General features: G+C 37.7%; 1 protein-coding gene across 1 annotated transcript in view; it reads right to left on the bottom strand.

The window, feature by feature from the left end:
- Window positions 1–16,382: 16,382 nt before the first annotated feature.
- KCNH5 (potassium voltage-gated channel subfamily H member 5) overlaps window positions 16,383–20,064 on the bottom strand; it is a 1,175,650-nt gene continuing 1,171,968 nt past the window's right edge. Inside the window, exon 11 of the mRNA XM_053697286.1 lies at window positions 16,383–17,318. Coding sequence (XP_053553261.1) covers window positions 16,383–17,318 — 936 coding nt within the window. The remainder of the gene's footprint in view (window positions 17,319–20,064) is intronic.

Genomic DNA, 20,064 nt, shown 5'->3' with positions numbered 1-20,064 from the left:
CGTTAGGAGCTGAACGCGGCTTTTTTGCAGGTGTTAGGTTTTTTTTCAGCTCAAACAGCCCCATTGTTTCCTATGGGAGAATCGTGCACGAGCACGTTTTTCAGGCTGGCCGCTTGCGTAAGCAACTCTGGTATCGAGAGTTGAAGCTGCGTTAAAAATGCTCTACGCTCCTTTTTTGGAGCCTAACGCAGCCTTTATGTGGACTCTCAATACCAGAGTTATTTTTATGGTGCGGCCAGAAAAAAGCCGGCGTTAGATTTTCGGGTCGTTACCGACAAAACTCCAAATCTAGCCATAAGTTACAAAAAAAAAAAACACAGTATCAAAAATAAAAACAAATTACACCTAATCTAATAGCCCTATCAAAATAAATAAGCCCCCCAAAAATAACAAAACCCTAGCCTACAATAAACTACCAATGGCTCTTAAAAGGGCCTTTTGTGGGGCATTGCCCCAAAGTAATCAGCTCTTTTACCTGTAAAGAAAAATACAAATACCCGCCAACAGTAAAACCCACCACCCACACAACCAACCCCCCAAATAAAAACCCTATCTAAAAAACCTAAGCTCCCCATTGCCCTGAAAAGGGCATTTGTATGGGCATTGCCCTTAAAAGGGCATTTAGCTCATTTACTGCCCAGACCCTACTCTAAAAATAAAACCCACCCAAAAAACCCTTAAATAAACCTAACACTAACCCCCAACAATCCACTTACAGTTCTGGAAGTTCCGCTTGTAGGATCCATCCAGCTGACAAGAAGTCTTCATCCGGGCGGCCTCTTCCATCTTCATTCAGCCGGCAAAGTCTTTATCCATGCGGCCTCTTCTATCTTCATTTATAAGGCGCGGACCGGGTCCATCGTGAAGACCTAAGTTCCCCATTGCCCTGAAAAGGACATTTGTATGGGCATTGCCCTTAAAAGGGTATTTAGCTATTTTACTGCCCAGACCTTACTCTAAAAATAAAACCCACCCAAAAAAACCATTAAATAAACTTAACACTAACCCCCAATGATCCACTTACAGTTCTTGTAGTTCCGCTTGAAGGATCCATCCAGCTGGGAAGAAGTCTTCATCCGAGCGGATTTTAGCGGCTCTAATCCTATTGGCTGATTGGAACCTTTCAGTCAATAGGAATGCAAGTGACGCCATCTTGGATGACGTCACTTGCATTCAGGATTCAGTTTATGGCGGAGACCGTATTGAAGAGGAACTCCTCGTCGGATGTCTTCAAGATGGACCCACGCCATGCCGGATGGATGAAGATAGAAGAGGCCGCATGGATGAAGACTTTGCTGGCTGGATGAAGATGGAAGAGGCCGCCCGGATGAAGACTTCTTGCCAGCTGGATGGATCCTTCAAGCAGAACTACAAGAACTGTAAGTGGATCATTGGGGGTTAGTGTTAAGTTCATTTAATGGTTTTTTGGGTGGGTTTTATTTTTAGAGTAGGGTCTGGGCAGTAAAATAGCTAAATACCCTTTTAAGGGCAATGCCCATACAAATGTCCTTTTCAGGGCAATTGGGAACTTAGGTTTTTTAGATAGGGTTTTTATTTGGGGGGGTTGGTTGTGTGGGTGTTGGGTTTTACTGTTGGGGGGTGTTTGTATTTTTCTTTACAGGTAAAAGAGCTGATTTCTTTGGGGCAATGCCCCGCAAAAGGCCCTTAGTAGTTTATTGTAGGCTAGGGTTTTTTTTATTTTGGGGGGCTTTTTTATTTTGATAGGGCTATTAGATTAGGTTTAATTAGTTTTTATTTTTGATACTGTGTTTTTTTTTCTAACTTAGGCCTAGATTTAGAGTTCGGCGGTAGCCGTCAAAACCAGCGTTAGAGGCTCCTAACGCTGGTTTTGGGCGCCCGCTGGTATTTGGAGTCAGTGATTAAAGGGTCTAACGCTCACTTTTCAGCCGCGACTTTTCCATACCGCAGATCCCCCTACGCCATTTGCGTAGCCTATCTTTTCAATGGGATCTTTCTAACGCCAGCATTTAGAGTCGTTTCTGCAGTGAGCGTTAGAGCTCTAACGACAAGATTCCAGCCGCCTGAAAAAAGCAGGAGTTAAGAGCTTTCTGGCTAACGCCGGTTTATAAAGCTCTTAACTACTGTACCCTAAAGTACACTAACACCCATAAACTACCTATGTACCCCTAAACCGAGGTCCCCCCACATCGCCGCCACTCGATTAAAATTTTTAACCCCTAATCTGCCGACCGCCACCTACGTTATACTTATGTACCCCTAATCTGCTGCCCCTAACCCCGCCGACCCCTATATTATATTTATTAACCCCTAACTTGGCCCCCACAACGTCGCCGCAAGCTACTTAAAATAATTAACCCCTAATCTTCCGACCGCAAATCGCCGCCACCTACGTTATCCCTATGTACCCCTAATCTGCTGCCCCTAACATCGCCGACCCCTATGTTATATTTATTAACCCCTAATCTGCCCCCCACAACGTCGCCGACACCTACCTACACTTATTAACCCCTAATCTGCCGAGCGGACCTGAGCGCTACTATAATAAATGTATTAACCCCTAATCCGCCTCACTAACCCTATCATAAATAGTATTAACCCCTAATCTGCCCTCCCTAACATCGCCGACACCTACCTTCAATTATTAACCCCTAATCTGACGACCGGAACTCACCGCTATTCTAATAAATGTATTAACCCCTAAAGCTAAGTCTAACCCTAACACTAACACCCCCCTAAGTTAAATATAATTTACATCTAACGAAATAAATTAACTCTTATTAAATAACTTATTCCTATTTAAAGCTAAATACTTACCTGTAAAATAAATCCTAATATAGCTACAATATAAATTACATTTATATTATAGCTATTTTAGGATTAATATTTATTTTACAGGCAACTTTGTAATTATTTTAACCAGGTACAATAGCTATTAAATAGTTAAGAACTATTTAATAGTTACCTAGTTAAAATAATTACAAATTTACCTGTAAAATAAATCCTAACCTAAGATATAATTAAACCTAACACTACCCTATCAATAAAATAATTAAATAAACTACCTACAATTACCTACAATTAACCTAACACTACACTATCAATAAATTAATTAAACACAATTGCTACAAATAAATACAATTAAATAAACTATCTAAAGTACAAAAAATAAAAAAGAACTAAGTTACAGAAAATAAAAAAATATTTACAAACATAAGAATAATATTACAACAATTTTAAACTAATTACACCTACTCTAAGCCCCCTAATAAAATAACAAAGACCCCCAAAATAAAAAATTCCCTACCCTATTCTAAAATACAAAAATTACAAGCTCTTTTACCTTACCAGCCCTGAACAGGGCCCTTTGCGGGGCATGCCCCAAGAATTTCAGCTCTTTTGCCTGTAAAAAAAAACATACAATACCCCCCCCCCCAACATTACAACCCACCACCCACATACCCCTAATCTAACCCAAACCCCCTTAAATAAACCTAACACTAATCCCCTGAAGATCTTCCTACCTTGTCTTCACCATCCAGGTATCACCGATCCGTCCTGGCTCCAAGATCTTCATCCAACCCAAGCGGGGGTTGGCTATCCATAATCCGGTGCTCCAAAGTCTTCCTCCTATCCGGCAAGAAGAGGACATCCGGACCGGCAAACATCTTCTCCAAGCGGCATCTTCTATGTTCTTCCATCCGATGACGACCGGCTCCATCTTGAAGACCTCCAGCGCGGATCCATCCTCTTCTTCCGACGACTAGACGACGAATGACGGTTCCTTTAAGGGACGTCATCCAAGATGGCGTCCCTCGAATTCCGATTGGCTGATAGGATTCTATCAGCCAATCGGCATTAAGGTAGGAATATTCTGATTGGCTGATGGAATCAGCCAATCAGAATCAAGTTCAATCCGATTGGCTGATCCAATCAGCCAATCAGATTGAGCTCGCATTCTATTGGCTGTTCCGATCAGCCAATAGAATGCGAGCTCAATCTGATTGGCTGATTGGATCAGCCAATCGGATTGAACTTGATTCTGATTGGCTGATTCCATCAGCCAATCAGAATATTCCTACCTTAATTCCGATTGGCTGATAGAATCCTATCAGCCAATCGGAATTCGAGGGACGCCATCTTGGATGACGTCCCTTAAAGGAACCGTCATTCGTCGTCTAGTCGTCGGAAGAAGAGGATGGATCCGCGCTGGAGGTCTTCAAGATGGAGCCGGTCGTCATCGGATGGAAGAACATAGAAGATGCCGCTTGGAGAAGATGTTTGCCGGTCCGGATGTCCTCTTCTTGCCGGATAGGAGGAAGACTTTGGAGCACCGGATTATGGATCGCCAACCCCCGCTTGGGTTGGATGAAGATCTTGGAGCCAGGACGGATCGGTGATACCTGGATGGTGAAGACAAGGTAGGAAGATCTTCAGGGGATTAGTGTTAGGTTTATTTAAGGGGGTTTGGGTTAGATTAGGGGTATGTGGGTGGTGGGTTGTAATGTTGGGGGGGGGGTATTGTATGTTTTTTTTTACAGGCAAAAGAGCTGAAATTCTTGGGGCATGCCCCGCAAAGGGCCCTGTTCAGGGCTGGTAAGGTAAAAGAGCTTGTAATTTTTGTATTTTAGAATAGGGTAGGGAATTTTTTATTTTGGGGGTCTTTGTTATTTTATTAGGGGGCTTAGAGTAGGTGTAATTAGTTTAAAATTGTTGTAATATTATTCTTATGTTTGTAAATATTTTTTTATTTTCTGTAACTTAGTTCTTTTTTATTTTTTGTACTTTAGATAGTTTATTTAATTGTATTTATTTGTAGCAATTGTGTTTAATTAATTTATTGATAGTGTAATGTTAGGTTAATTGTAGGTAATTGTAGGTAGTTTATTTAATTATTTTATTGATAGGGTAGTGTTAGGTTTAATTATATCTTAGGTTAGGATTTATTTTACAGGTAAATTTGTAATTATTTTAACTAGGTAACTATTAAATAGTTCTTAACTATTTAATAGCTATTGTACCTGGTTAAAATAATTACAAAGTTGCCTGTAAAATAAATATTAATCCTAAAATAGCTATAATATAAATGTAATTTATATTGTAGCTATATTAGGATTTATTTTACAGGTAAGTATTTAGCTTTAAATAGGAATCATTTATTTAATAAGAGTTAATTTATTTCGTTAGATAAAAATTATATTTAAGTTAGGGGGGTGTTAGTGTTAGGGTTAGACTTAGCTTTAGGGGTTAATACATTTATTAGAATAGCGGTGAGCTCCGGTCGGCAGATTAGGGGTTAATAAGTGTAGGTAGGTGTCGGCGACGTTGTGGGGGGCAGATTAGGGGTTAATAAATATAACATAGGGGTCGGCGATGTTAGGGCAGCAGATTAGGGGTACATAGGGATAACGTAGGTGGCGGCGGTTTACGGAGCGGCAGATTAGGGGTTAAAAGTGTAATGCAGGGGTCAGCGATAGCGGGGGCGGCAGATTAGGGGTTAATAAGTGTAAGGTTAGGGGTGTTTAGACTCGGGGTACATGTTAGAGTGTTAGGTGCAGACGTAGGAAGTGTTTCCCCATAGGAAACAATGGGGCTGCGTTAGGAGCTGAACGCTGCTTTTTTGCAGGTGTTAGGTTTTTTTTCAGCTCAAACAGCCCCATTGTTTCCTATGGGAGAATCGTGCACGAGCACGTTTTTGAGGCCGGCCGCGTCCGTAAGCAACTCTGGTATCGAGAGTTGCATTTGCGGTAAATATGCTCTACGCTCCTTTTTTGGAGCCTAACGCAGCATTTGTTTGAACTCTCGATACCAGAGTTAAATTTATGGTGCGGCCAGAAAAAAACCCGCGGAGCGTTAACAGCCCTTTTACCGCCGAACTCTAAATCTAGGCCTTAGTGTTTGTTTGTTTTGGTAACTTATTTTTTTTTTCTTTGTAACTTAGTTATTTTTTATTGTAGATTTAAATAATTTGAGTAGGGTTAGTTTTTTTTAATATGTAATATAGTTAATTTAATTGGTAGTTTAATGTAATTTTAGTATAATAGTTAGGGTAGGTTAATTAATAGTTTAATATAGTTTAATATAATTGTAGGATAATAGATAGGGTAGGTTAATTAATAGTTTAATTTAATTCTACAGTTAAGTTTTAATTTATTATACGATAGGGATGTTGTAATTTTAATCTAAAGTTAGCGAGTTGTTAGGTTTCGGGGTTAATAGCTTAATTTAGTTTATGGCGATGTGGGGGGCTGGTGGTTTAGGGGTTAATAGGTTTAGTTAGTGGTAGGGATGTGGGAGGCCTAGGGTTTAGGGGTTAATACATTTATTTAGGTTGCAGCGAGGTCGGGGAGCAGCGGAATAGGGGTTAATAACTTTATTTATGTGGCGGCGATGTTGGGGCGGCAGATTATGGGTGTTTAGACTCAGGGCTTATGTTAGGGTGTTAGGTGTAAACTTTACTGGTTTTCTACCATAGAAATCAATAGGATATCTGGCAGCATCGAACATAAGCTTTCGCTGCTTTGAGACTCCCATTGATTACTATGGCATCCACGTCCTCCAGGGTGGCAGGTTGAAAACCAGGTACGCTGGGCCGGAATAGCCGCGAGCGTACCAGTTAACGATTTGATAACTTTTAAAAAGTGTCAAATAGTGCCGAATGTGTATTCGGAACATCTGTAATGACGTAAGCATCGATCTGTGTCGGATTGAGACCGACAGATTGTATGTTACGTCACAGATTTCAACTTTTGCCGGTCTGTAGGCTTTGATAACTAGGTTGAATTAAGCTCGCAACCATTACGGTGTGGAATTCCAGCATATTTCAGGTTGACGGCTTGATAGATATCCCCCAATGTCTGTATTATTAAGCACTTTTCAGGTGTTTTCCACCCTTTGAATTTCTACTAACTTTGGCAATTGATACTCTTATAATCACTCACTTAAATATCTAAGTTATGGAGATACAAATTAGTGCAGCCTCTAACAAACTCTAATGCAGTAAATCATTTATCAGCCTCTGAAAACTACAGTATTAATAGTGTAGTTTCAAGTTATAACCCATCAATTTTCCTGAGATGTTTCCTCACCCCAAACTTACATAAATAGAAGACACAGGCTCCCCATGGTATCAATATCAGGGAGCTGCAGTCGCAAATGCTCAACATCAGCTGATAATACAACCAGCAATGAGAAGTATTTATACGCATTATCAATATGCTAAATCATGGATTACGCTCCAGGGTACGCCTGTGGCATTAAAAAGGCTGAAAGCAGAGCTCTTATTTTCTGTGAAACGCAAAGGTGCAATTCCACCAAGCTGGCAAGAGATAATATTTTATAAATAATTGCATATTTTATCTTGCCATGATACCCAAATGTTGAAACACTTGAAAGTGATGCAGCATAGCTGTAAAAAGCTGACTAGAAAATATCACCTGAACATCTCTATGTAAAAAAGAAAGATAATTTACCTCAAAAAATCCTCAGTAGCCACATCCCATTGTAAAGGATTTCTAAGCAGCAAATCAGTATGTCTGTCCCAGGACAGCGGAAGGAGCGAGCTTTCGTGCACACTCATCTTATTTCCCTATTCAGTTTAAGGAAGTTTACTATGAAATCTCATGAGAGTTAAGTGAAATCTCATGAGATCACAGTAAAAGAGTTCATGACCTTAGCACTGCTGATGCTGATTGACTGCAGTTCATTTCTTCATTTTTTATTTATTTTTTTACCCGCAGCTGAGCAGTTAATGAAGTATAACTTTTTATTCAGAACTTACTCTGGTGAGCGGAGGGAATTGTGAGGTAAAATATCTTCCTTTTTTACATAGAGATCCTCAGGTGATATTTTCCTGTCAGCTTTTTACAGTTATACTGCATCAGTTTCAAGTGATTTAGCATATGAGTATTATGTCAATTTAAGCAAATTACTTTTAAAAGGGTTAAACGTGTAGTAAAAGATCTAGATACAAAAAAAAAACTTGTTGTAAAACTAAAATCAAAACATTAGAAAACAAACAAATGAAATCAGGAAAACATAAACCCTCTATAAAATATAAATAGAGAAAGATGATTAACAAGAAAATTCACAAGGGATATAGGGGCATATTTATCAAGCTCTGTATGTAGCTTGAAGCCGCGTGTTTCTGGCCCCGCTGCTCCATGACCTGTCCACCTCCTCTGAGGCGGCGGACAGACATTGCCGGAAATCAAGCCGATCCAATACGATCAGGTTTATTCACACCCCCTGCTGATTGGCCACGAATCTGCAGGGGGCGGAACCAGAACTGCTGGTGCATTGATAAATGCTGACAGCGTATGCTGTCGGCATTTATCGATGTACGGCAGACATGATCTGCAATATCGGATCATGTTCGCTCGCACATTAATAAACAGGCCCCATAGAGTCTACATGAAATCCACACGCCATCATGTCTCTTTAACACCACAAAATGCCCACAGGCAGCCACATGTTCACATCAGTGAGGTTTCAACTATCATTCTATCCAGCAAGACTACTTTACTCGAATAAAACCGACAGGTCTATATTTTACAATTCAGAACATTTACAAAACCATGTATCTTACCTAAGTGTCATGGCTGTAATGATTGATTTTCCGTGTTGCTTGTGGTTCCTATTTGCTGCGCAAGAGTTCAGGTATTCGGGCATTTAACACAACTATAGATGGCAGGAACACCCAGTAATGAAACGCTAGAAAAGATAGGAGAATGAAGCTTTATCTCACCCCTCAGGAGCCCCGAGAGTGTATTAATTAAGGCCAAAAGTTTCACCAACCAGTCTGCTCTGGATCAGGATTTGTCTAGTGACTGGTGCATACACATGTATGCCTAATTTTTAATGGCTCATCAGCTGTGGTCTTAACTTTGTCTATGGGCTCAATGTACTAAGCAGCGTAAGTTGCTTTTGAGTCCTTGTTGGGCAGGTTTGCACATGCAAATCAACGTAAGCATCAGCAGTCACCAGATTGCTGCTTCTTACACTCTACACTACCTCTGCAGTGGTGGATTGAAATCACCTAGGAGTGATTGACAGGCCCTTCTATTGCGCAATTGGTTACACGAGTGAAGGGGGCGGCATTACATACTCAAGCGAGTGTGCAATGATATATCCAGGCAGCAGGTACATATGCAAAGCCTTGCGGACAGGTTCTCAAGTTGAGAACCTTGTCCGCACGATTGTTAGTACAGGGGGCCCTATAACACATAGTAAGTGAAATATTTTGCTTAAAAATAAAATTCTTTAATGAGATAGAGCATTTTAGCCTGACAATAGAATGCACTTTAAACACAGCATGTAAGTAATTGCAATGTTTATAAAATAATTTGAATTGATGTTGTCAGTATTATCAATGTGTAACTTTAATGCCTGTCTTCCATTGCCTAAACAATAAAGTTTTTTATAGAAAAAAAGTTCTCTCATAGTTTATTTTTCACAAAAGAAATATTATTATTTTTTTTTAGATAAGGCTGCTAATCCCAGAACCCTAGCCAGTTTTTTTCTGCTAAAGTCCAATTAGAGACCACTTATCAGCAGACACACCCTCTGATTGGTCGCATGGAGAAGTGATGTGTTAAATACAAAAAGTAAGAAAACAGAATACGAATTAAAAAGGCTCAAATATGATTGTTTATTTATTTAGCAAAAATAAAGCTTAAAATTGATTTAAAATGTTCAGTAACAAAGAAAAACATAGTGTATGTATATGTGTGTCTATATGTGTGTGTGTATGTGTATGTGTGTATATGTGCATGTATGTGTGTGTCTATTTGTGTGTATGTGTGTATATGTGTATGTAAGTGTGTATATGTGTATGTGTGTATGTAAGTGTGTATATGTGTGTATGTAAGTGTGTATATGTGTATGTGTGTATGTGTGTATGTAAGTGTGTATATGTGTATGTGTGTATGTAAGTGTGTATATGTGTATGTGTGTATGTGTGTATGTAAGTGTGTATATGTGTATGTGTGTATGTAAGTGTGTATATGTGTATGTGTCTATGTGTGTATGTGTGTATGTAAGTGTGTATATGTGTATGTGTGTATGTGTGTGTCTATGTGTGTGTATATGTGTATGTGTGTATATGTGCATATATGTGTATATGTATATGTGTGTGTCTATATGTGTGTGTGTATATGTGTATGTGTGTATATGTGTATGTAAGTGTGTATATGTGTATGTGTGTGTATGTGCATATATGTGTATATGTATATGTGTGTGTCTATATGTGTGTGTATATGTGTTTGTGTGTATATGTGTATGTATGTGTGTATACGTGTGTATATGTGCATGTATGTGTGTATGTGTATGTAGGATTGTCTCTGTGTGTGTGTGTGTGTATGTGTGTGCATGTGTATGTATGTCTGTGTGTGCATGTGTATGTATGTGTGTATGTAGTCTGTGTGTGCACGTGTGCGTGTATGTGCATGTGTGCAAGTGTATGCATGTCTGTGTGTGCACAGGTGTATGTGTATGTGTGTTTGTGTGTGTGTGCACGTGTATGTATGTTTGTGTGTGCACATTTGTGTATGTGCATGTATGTCTGTGTGTGCACGGGTGTGTATATGTGCGTGTTGGTGTTTGTTTGTATGTATATGTGTGCATGTGTATGTATGTCTGTGTGTGCGTGTCTGTGTGTGTGTGTGTGTGTGTGTGTGTGTGTATGTCTGTATGTGCATGTGCGCACATGTATGCATGTCTGAGTGTGCACATTTCTGTATGTGTATGTATGTCTGTGTGTATGTGCGTGTGGGTGTTTGTGTGCACGTGTATGTATGTCTGTGTGTGCACGTATGTGTATGTATGTCTGTGTGTGCACGGGTGTGTGTATGTGCGTGTGGGTGTTTGTGTGTGTGCATGTGTATGCATGTGTATGTATGTCTGTGTGTGCAAGTGTGTATGTGTATGTATGTCTGTGTGTGCATGTGCATGTGTGCACATGTATGCATTTCTGAGTGTGCACATTTGTGTATGTGTATGTATATCTGTGTGTGCACTGGTGTGTGTGTATGTGTGTGTGGGTGTTTGTGTGTGTGCACGTGTATTTATGTCTGTGTGTGCCCATTTGTGTATGTATGTCTGTGTGTGCACGCAGCCCGGGTGTGTGTGTATGTGTGTGTGGATGTTTGTGTGTGTGTGCACGTTTGTGTATGTATGGTTGTGTGTTTATGTGTGTGGTATAAAAGATGCAGTCCTATTAACCATCTAGCTGCCACACAAGTTTGTAATGCATTAGATCACAATTCGTTTAACCATTTAACCCTGTGTAGCAGTATAGAAGTTTAACAGATAACTGGAATCAGTAATTTTGATTGTATGTGGGATTATCAAAAAGGGATTTGAAAGTGATTATTAAACTGTCATGAATGAGACATCAATCCGCCTGATCCTATACGATCGGGCTGATTGACACCCCGTGCTAGCGGCCGATTGGCTGCGAATTTGCAGGGGGCGGCATTGCACAAGCATTTCATAAAAACTGCTTGTGCAATGATAAATGCCGACAGTGTATGCTGAGCTGATCATGTCGGACAGACCAATGATAAATCGGCCCCAGAGCATTTAATTTCAAACAACTTTCCAATTTACTATTATCTACGTTGCTTCTTTCCCTTAGTATCTTTGTTGAAGATCATATCTAGATATGCAGAGGAGCGTTCATGTGTCTTGAGCAGTATATGACATCAGGGTTTGAATTATTATACATTGCTACAGACACTGCTGCCATTTAGCGTTTAAAATGTAAAACATTATTTCAAACACTGCCATCTGGTGCTCAGGACACATGCAACCTCTTGAGCATACATAGATACCAACAGGGACAGCCTTAGCATTTGCGGGGCCCTGGACAAGACACATTTGTGGGGCCACACAGCCTAGCTCTCTTATTTCCCCCCCCCCCCTGTAAAGACCACCCCTGCCCCAGCATTCAATGTTATCTATATAAAGAATAAAAGTATATATTATACATCCCGATACCATAAACGCTTCTTCATAAACTAAATACAGTACATACGTTACACCTTCTCTAACCCTCCCACCCTACAACCAAAGGACAGCGTGGATACCAAGAGAACAAAGTACATTTGATAACCAAAGGAAATTAGATTTTTGTTCTTTAATTGCATGATCTATCTGAATAATGAAACCTAATTTTTATTTTCATATCCCTTAAGTTACTTCCTTTTAAGGGTACAATTCAGTTCTGGAAGTTATGTTACACACCTGCAATTTATTGGAAGCAGCCCTGAGAGCAATTGTCATGTAACAAGCAGTTTTTTAAACATCAACATAGCAATTAGCTTATTTTAAAAGAAATCAAGTTTTGCCAAAATTACAGGTAGAAATTCTCTTCTATTTGAGCTTAAAGGGACACTAAACCCAAATTGTTCCTTTCATGATTCAGATAGAACATGGAATTTTAAGCAACTTTCTAATTTACTCCTATTATAATTTTTTCTTCTTTCTCTTGCTATCTTTATTTGAAAAAGAAGGCATCTAAGCTAAGGAGCCAGACATTTTTTTGGTTCAGAACGCTGGATAGAACTTGTTTATTGGTGGGTGAATTTATCCACCAATCAGCAAGAACAACCAAGGTTGTTCACCAAAAATGGGCCGGCTTCTAAACTTACATTCTTGCTTTTCAAATAAAGATACCAAGAGAATGAAGAAAATGTGATAACTGGCGTAAAATAGAAAGTTGTTTAAAATTGCTGCTCTATCTGAATCATGAAAGAAAAATTACACCTAGCTCAACTAAGTGTAAAACAGGAAAAATTCGCTATTTTTCTTCTAACAAACATAAACCCCCAATGAATAAATAAACATTTATTTTTTACAGAAGCCGTGTGTTAAACATTTACAAACAATTAAAGTATTACTTAAATTTCCTGCACATCAGCAGATATCGTTATAATTCAGCATTGCATCAGATTACCGGTATCTATGGAAGATTTAGATCTTTATTTTTATATAGAATTTGAATATTGCGCTTATGTTATAGGCACAACAAAAACTTTGTGATTGCAATATTTTTCTTATCATCTCTGCTGAAGTCAATAAGGGACAGATGTGTAGCAGAGTTAGGATTGTAAAGATTGCAGTGTGCACTTCTAATTCTCAGAATTGGAAAATACTTCATTTTCAGACTGAGGGCTCGCTTCCATTGAGCTGTTAAAAATGGAGCCGTAAGCTACTGAAGCAGCCGACAGCAATTTACGGCTCCATTTTAGTACCAGGTTTCCATTGAAAAGGTTTCCGCTTTGCGAGTGGTTGAACTTTTCGTGTAAGTGTAAGTTAGCGTTGTGTTAACGCTTATACACGATGCTGGATTTCTAAAACCTGACCTTACACTACACTCGATCGCATATGCAGCGCCGCATACATAGTTTGCGTTGTGGGACATGGCGGTTTAGAGTTTAATATATTTATTATAAATTGCGATGTGGGGGGATGGCAGATTAAGGGTTAATAGTTTAAATAGGTACTTTGCGATGTAGGGGCATGGCGGTTTAGAGGTTAATACATTTATTATAAATTGCGATGTGGGGGCATTGCGGATTAGGGGTTAATAGATTTAATAGATAGTTTGCGTTGTTTGGGCATTGTGGATTAGGGGTTAATAGATTTAATAGATAGTTTGTGTTGTGGGGGCATTGTGGATTAGGGGTTAATAGATTTAATAGATAGTTTGCGTGGTGGAGCATGGCGGTTTAGAGGTTAATACATTAATTATGAGTTGCGATGTGGGGGCATTGCGGATTAGGGGTTAATAGATTTAATAGATAGTTTGCATTGTGGATTAGGGGTTAATAGATTTAATAGATAGTTTGCGTTGTGGAGCATGGCGGTTTAGAGGTTAATACATTTTTTATGAGTTGCGCTGTGGGGGCATTGCGGATTAGGGGTTAATAGATTTAATAGTTAGTTTGCGTTGTGGTGGAATTGCGGATTAGGGGTTAATAGATTTAATAGATAGTTTGCGTTGAGGAGCATGGCGGTTTAGAGATTAATACATTTATTATGAGTTGCGATGTGGGGGGGATGGCGGATAGAAGGGTTTTGAAGTGTCGGTTTAGATTTCAATGGGAAAAAAGGTCTTAAAGAGCAACTTTTTCCTGTTTTACACCTAGTTGAGCTGGGTGTAATTTTTGTTAGTGTTTCGGCAGCCTCCGACAGTGTATTAACGGTTTGCGCGGGCATTGGAAACCGGGTATTATTTAAAGATTAGCGGCTTCCTATACTTTGTATGGGACACAATAATGTTTCCGGCAGCCGGAGTCCAGTTGCCGAAATTGGGTTATAACGGGCCGTTGGAAGCAGTTGATAAACGATATTGCTTCCGACAGCTTAATTATCGGTCTGAGAGTGCACGCAAACGGAAATACAGCTCAGTGGAAGCGAGCTCTGAAATTGCAGAAATTAAGGCCAAAATAAATAACAAACCTACAATGCTACTACTCATAATTAAACATTTTATGTTACAATCTCAAAGTGTTTACTGTCCTTAAACAAACAAGCAGCTAATTTATTGTTATAGAAATTGCATTTAACAAGAATCCTGAAACCATTTATGTATCACATGACCAGTTTGTTTTTATCCAGGAAATGAGACGTATGCACAAATAAAGTGATATTAATAAAATATAGCTACACCAGTTTATTCCTTTACATTGTGTTTGCTCTACATTTAGGGGCATATTTATCTGTATAGAGCTTGATGCCCCGTGTTTCTGGCGAGCTTTCAGACTCACCGGAAACAGAAGTTATGAAGCAGGGGTCTAAAGACCGCTGCTCCATAACTTGTCTGCCTGCTCTGAGTCGGCGGCCTTAAATTAACCAGATCGAATATGATCGGGTTGATTGACACCAACTGCTAGCGGCCGATTGGCTGCGAATCTGCAGGGGGCGGTATTGCACCAGCAGTTAACAAGAACTGCTGGTGCAATGATAAATGCAGAGAGCGTATGCTGTTGGCATTTATCGATGTGCGGCGGACATGATACGCTACTTCGTATCATGTCCACTTACACATTGATAAATATGCCCCTTTATATTATCCGCTGGATAAACTACTGGAGTTCCTTAACCATAAAATATTAGGCAACAAAGAGCTGATCCCAATATTAAAATTAGAGGTGCAGGGGGTAGAAATATATGGGGGTATCTTCTGTTTCTACCTTTTACTGCTCTGCATAGAGTGCTAGGTATGGAAATAAGCAGTTTTCTTTGTTGCTAGGAAACCTTATGCACGTGCACTCTCAAAGGAAGTTACTATTCAAGCCATATGTCAATGTATTTATAACTCATTTGAAGCGAATAAATGCTAAGATAAATTCTATTAATCACAATTTATTTGTACACTTGTCAATATGCCTTAAACAACTACATATATATATATTTTGTTTATCTCCAAAAATTATACAGTCTTCTATTTATTAAAAATATTTGATTCTATCAAAAACATCCCTGTAATATTAATAATTTATTTATAGAAAACTATGTTTTGGACAGATAGCATCTTAAATAATAATGATAGAGCAATTTGTGGATATGAAATGAGATTGTAACTTCAAAGCTGGATAAATAGATATATAGAGAGATATATTTTGTTGAAGTGACATTCAGTATGAGCAGTTTTACATGCACTAGGTGGGAAAATACTAACCTGATGTATGCAAAATACATTAAAAATCTGTCTTTATTAAAAATGAAATATCCAGTGGAAAACATTGATAATATGATTGCTATTTTTACATTATGAAGTTATTTATAATGCTCAGGAAATAAAACTTTGATGCATTTCTACTTATATTGGCAGGTAAGACCCTGATAAGTAATGATAATATTGCATTTATTATACAAATAATTTGTGTTAATATGAAGTTTATAAATAAATGTAAAGTAGGCATGCAGTCAACTGCATATTTTACAAGCAATATCTATATAAGGGTCATTTCTTTGGCAGGCCAGAATCCAGCTGGACATGCAATATTTACACAAAAACGAATAAAATGTATAATATATCCAAGCAGTATTTATCTGAATGAACATATGGTTGCATATATAAATACAAATGCTGATACATTATATATGAACCCATAGAACCGTTCAAATATATGTTCCCATAGAGTTTGTGTGTGTGTGTATATATATATATATATATATATATATATATAAATGCATACAGTTATATACTGTATATATTTATATATATATGCACACACACATTAAATATAAGTATATAGGCATACATATTTAAAAAATATATATTACATATGTAGTTGCATATAATATATATTGTATGCTTATTATATTTATACAATACATATTATAGACATTTATGTAAAATATTTCTCTATATAAATGTACATATATACCGTGTGTTATACATGAATTTCCTCTTTTTCGGATTCTGGCGTTACTGGTCGGGAAACACTAAAAATGTCCTGACATGGAATTGGTACTGGGCTTGGTGGTTTAAGGGGAGAAGAAGGGGGGATTTTTTGTTCTGTTAGCAGTTTTAGTATTTCGGCCACCTGCTGTTCTAGTACAGTCATTCGGCAGCTTAATAATTGAATGTCTTCTTTTAACTCATGTTTGACTTCCTGAAGGGTGGTCTGTAAGGCTTGTTCAGGGATAGGGTAAAAAGGATGCTTTGCATCAGCTTGGATGGGACTATGTTCAAGAGGACTGCGGGTTTCCCCAGCTTTGTCCAAGCGAAGGTCACTTTTCGTTATTCCACTATCACAAGAATCCGTTTTTCTTAAAGGGTTTTTAGAAACGCCGTGCTCATCAACACCTTTAGTGTCATCTGAAAGCAAACCCATTGATTCTGCTTTTGTAACATTATTCCAGTCTTCTTTTTTCTCCTCCGGTGCCGCCATATTGTTTTTTAATCGCAGCCAACCTTTCCCATTGCCATTTTTGATGCGCACGGGACTGGTGACTTTTAGACAGTTTGAGTCACTGCTGTTGCCATTTGGCTTAAGCTCCATGGCATCTCTGTTGTTCTGTTTCCGAGACTCATTGGTTCTAACATAAGAAAGTGACGTCTGGATAGGTGTGATCTGGGACACTGTAACTACACTGGTGCCAGTAATGACTGCACCATTGTGTAATGAGCGATTTTCCACTTGGAACTGATTTCTCTCAAGGTCACTATGTGATGACCCCTGATTCCGTAACTCCTTCTGCTGCTTAAATTTCTGAAACAGTTTCCTTACAGGGTGGTCTACTGGAATGCTGAGCGTCACTTCATTCTTTTGTCTCTGACGTTCTTCTTCCTCCTTCTTTACGTCACTGATTTTGCGGAAGATAATCTATGAAAGTGATAAAACAGCAAAATACAGTTATAGATTATATGCAAAAAGTAAAACATGTATATACAAACAAGAAAGCTCAATTTAGAACAGAATAGGTAACAATGAATGGAAAATTACATTATAAATAGCTAAGGATGCCTGAAAGTTCAACAAAATTAACAATAAAATAAAGTTAACCTTATCTAGGACAAAACTACTAAATATCTCTTATTAACAAAGAAGTTGGTAACAATCTATCTTTTCACAATTATCTGCACGTTACCCGCTGCAGGTGAGCCCTTTTTGATGTTGACCCAATCACAGTCATAGATTTTTATTGTTTATCCGCAGCACTTTTTTTTATGGTTTGGAGAAAAATGGTCTTACGCTTAATATAAGCCAGTCCTGTTTTACTGATCAAAATCCAAATTCTTGGTATCTAACTTCATTTTATTAGCAAGTACCATAAATATTTTGGGATGTAATATTGGTTTGGGCGCATGCCAAAACACTGTGACATTACGCCCGCAATACTGGATGACATAAGGAAGCATCCTCACCAAACAGATACAATTATTACCTGCTAAATCACTTAACGTTAAAACATTAATTATAAGCATTTTCAAACTAATAAAAAATAGCCATAATCAATAACCCAAACACATATGACCACTTTACCCACAATCACTCTTTAATGCACATTTAATTTCTGGATTCAACAATTGAGAGATTAATGATGCAGATAATGACTTTTGTGTTGTTTTCAGGCGATAACAATTCTGAGCTTCAGTGGTATTAACACAAGAAGAACAGAAGTTCAAAAATCATTATCTGCTGAACCCCCCTCAAACCCCCCCCCAAAAAAAAACAGTCATTACTGGTGCTAGTAAATGCACTTAAAACCTATATGAGAAAACATTTTATTTAGTTATATTTTAAGACATAACTGAACTGAACCCAATTTTTTTCTTTCGTGATTCAGATAGAGCAGCAATTTTAAGTAACTTTCTAAATTACTCCTATTATTAAATTTTATTCATTCTCTTATTATCTTTATTTGAAAAGCAATAATGTAAGTTTAGAAGGAGGCCCATTTTTGGTGAAGAACCTGGGTTGTTCTTGCTGATTGGTGGATACATTCACCCTCCAATAAATAACTGCTGTCCAGTGTACTGAACCAAAAATGGGCTTGCGCCTTAGCTTAGATGACTTCTTTTTCAAATAAAGATAGCAAGAGAACGAAGAAAAAATGATAATAGGAGTAAATTAGAAAGTTGCTTAAAATTGCATGCTCTATCTGAATCATGAAAGAAAAAAAATTGGGTTCAGTGTCCCTTTAAGAAAACCCTTTTCTTATTATTTATTCACAAATTACATTTTGCAATACTGATGTGCAATAATAAGCGTGCGAAGAACATACAATTGTATTTTATTGCATAAACAATCTTTCATAAATCTCAGAGTTAATTTTCTCTTTCAGCTGTATAGCTGTTCAGACAGTTGTTGCTTCTGAAAATATAATTTTAATAAAATAATAAGAATTTTCAAATGCAATAATTCACCATTTAAGAAACCAATGACAGTAAATTCACCAGACCATGTTATTAAACTACACAGTAAAGCGGATAATTCATCTGAATAATATCATATAAATTAAGAGTTACAGTGCATCATTTTATCTGTTTAATTACCAGTTGTGTACACGATGATTACTATATTACTGTTTTACTGTACAATCCGTGTATCCTTCTAATTAGTTTGACAAATGATGAGCGGATCTTATTTTATAGCCATTTTGATGCCAGAATTCTGATTAGTATTTGCTTGATGTACTGAACATTCTTTATCTTGTAAACCATGTACATTTAATTGAATAAAGGTAGCCTACTTTATTCATTATGTGAAACAACTCTTCACCAGATGCACAAACATTTCCATGGCTGATGCACTCAGGCTGGTCCCTTAACGCCTACAATATAACGTGTACTGTACTTAGTTATGTCAGCATATTTTATTCATTTTAAAAGATACTAAGAGTCTCTAAAAATATAGTGCATCCTCTGTTTACACTTTAACCATAAGTATTGGCTTGTTGTAATCTCATACCCACCTGGTGAGGTAAAATGTTAGGATACAAAGTCTCCTATAAATAGCCATATTTTCTAGGGGAGGTCAACCTATAATAATAATAGTAATAATAAGAATAGTAATAATAATAATAATAATAATAATAATAATAATAATTATTATTATTATTATTATATAACTAATCTAAATCTGTTTAAAGGAGGCTACTAAATTTGTCTAAACAGTAAAACTTACAAGAACGTGTATAAAATCTATATAGGGATTTAATAAAGCTGAAGATACAAGTACTTATCAACATCAGTGCAACACCAGAATAAGAGGTCATGAACTCAACTTTGATGCTTGGATACCAAGATACTAGTCTCAGGAGTAATTTGAGGAAGCACTTAAACTTCTAGTAGAGGTAACAAGGGCAGATACTGTTAAGGGAAACAAAAATACCTGCTATAAGCGTATAGCTGGCTAGCCTAATACTTTATACGCAGCGTCAAAGGACCTTTTGTTTGTTATTTTCCAACAAATTCTGTCTCTATGTAATTATAGAGGGTTATTATTATTAGTATTATTATTATTAGTAGTAGTAGTTGTCATATTATTATATCTCTTAACATAGCAAGCTTGAGACACCTGCAAACAGGTAGCTTGTGTTATCCCAGAGAGCTAGTGACCCTTGTAA

This window comes from Bombina bombina, chromosome 1, assembly GCF_027579735.1.
Source record: "Bombina bombina isolate aBomBom1 chromosome 1, aBomBom1.pri, whole genome shotgun sequence".
Lineage (NCBI taxonomy): Eukaryota > Metazoa > Chordata > Amphibia > Anura > Bombinatoridae > Bombina > Bombina bombina.
Note: the sequence above shows the minus strand (reverse complement) of the source record. Positions and strands in the feature narration are given on the sequence as shown.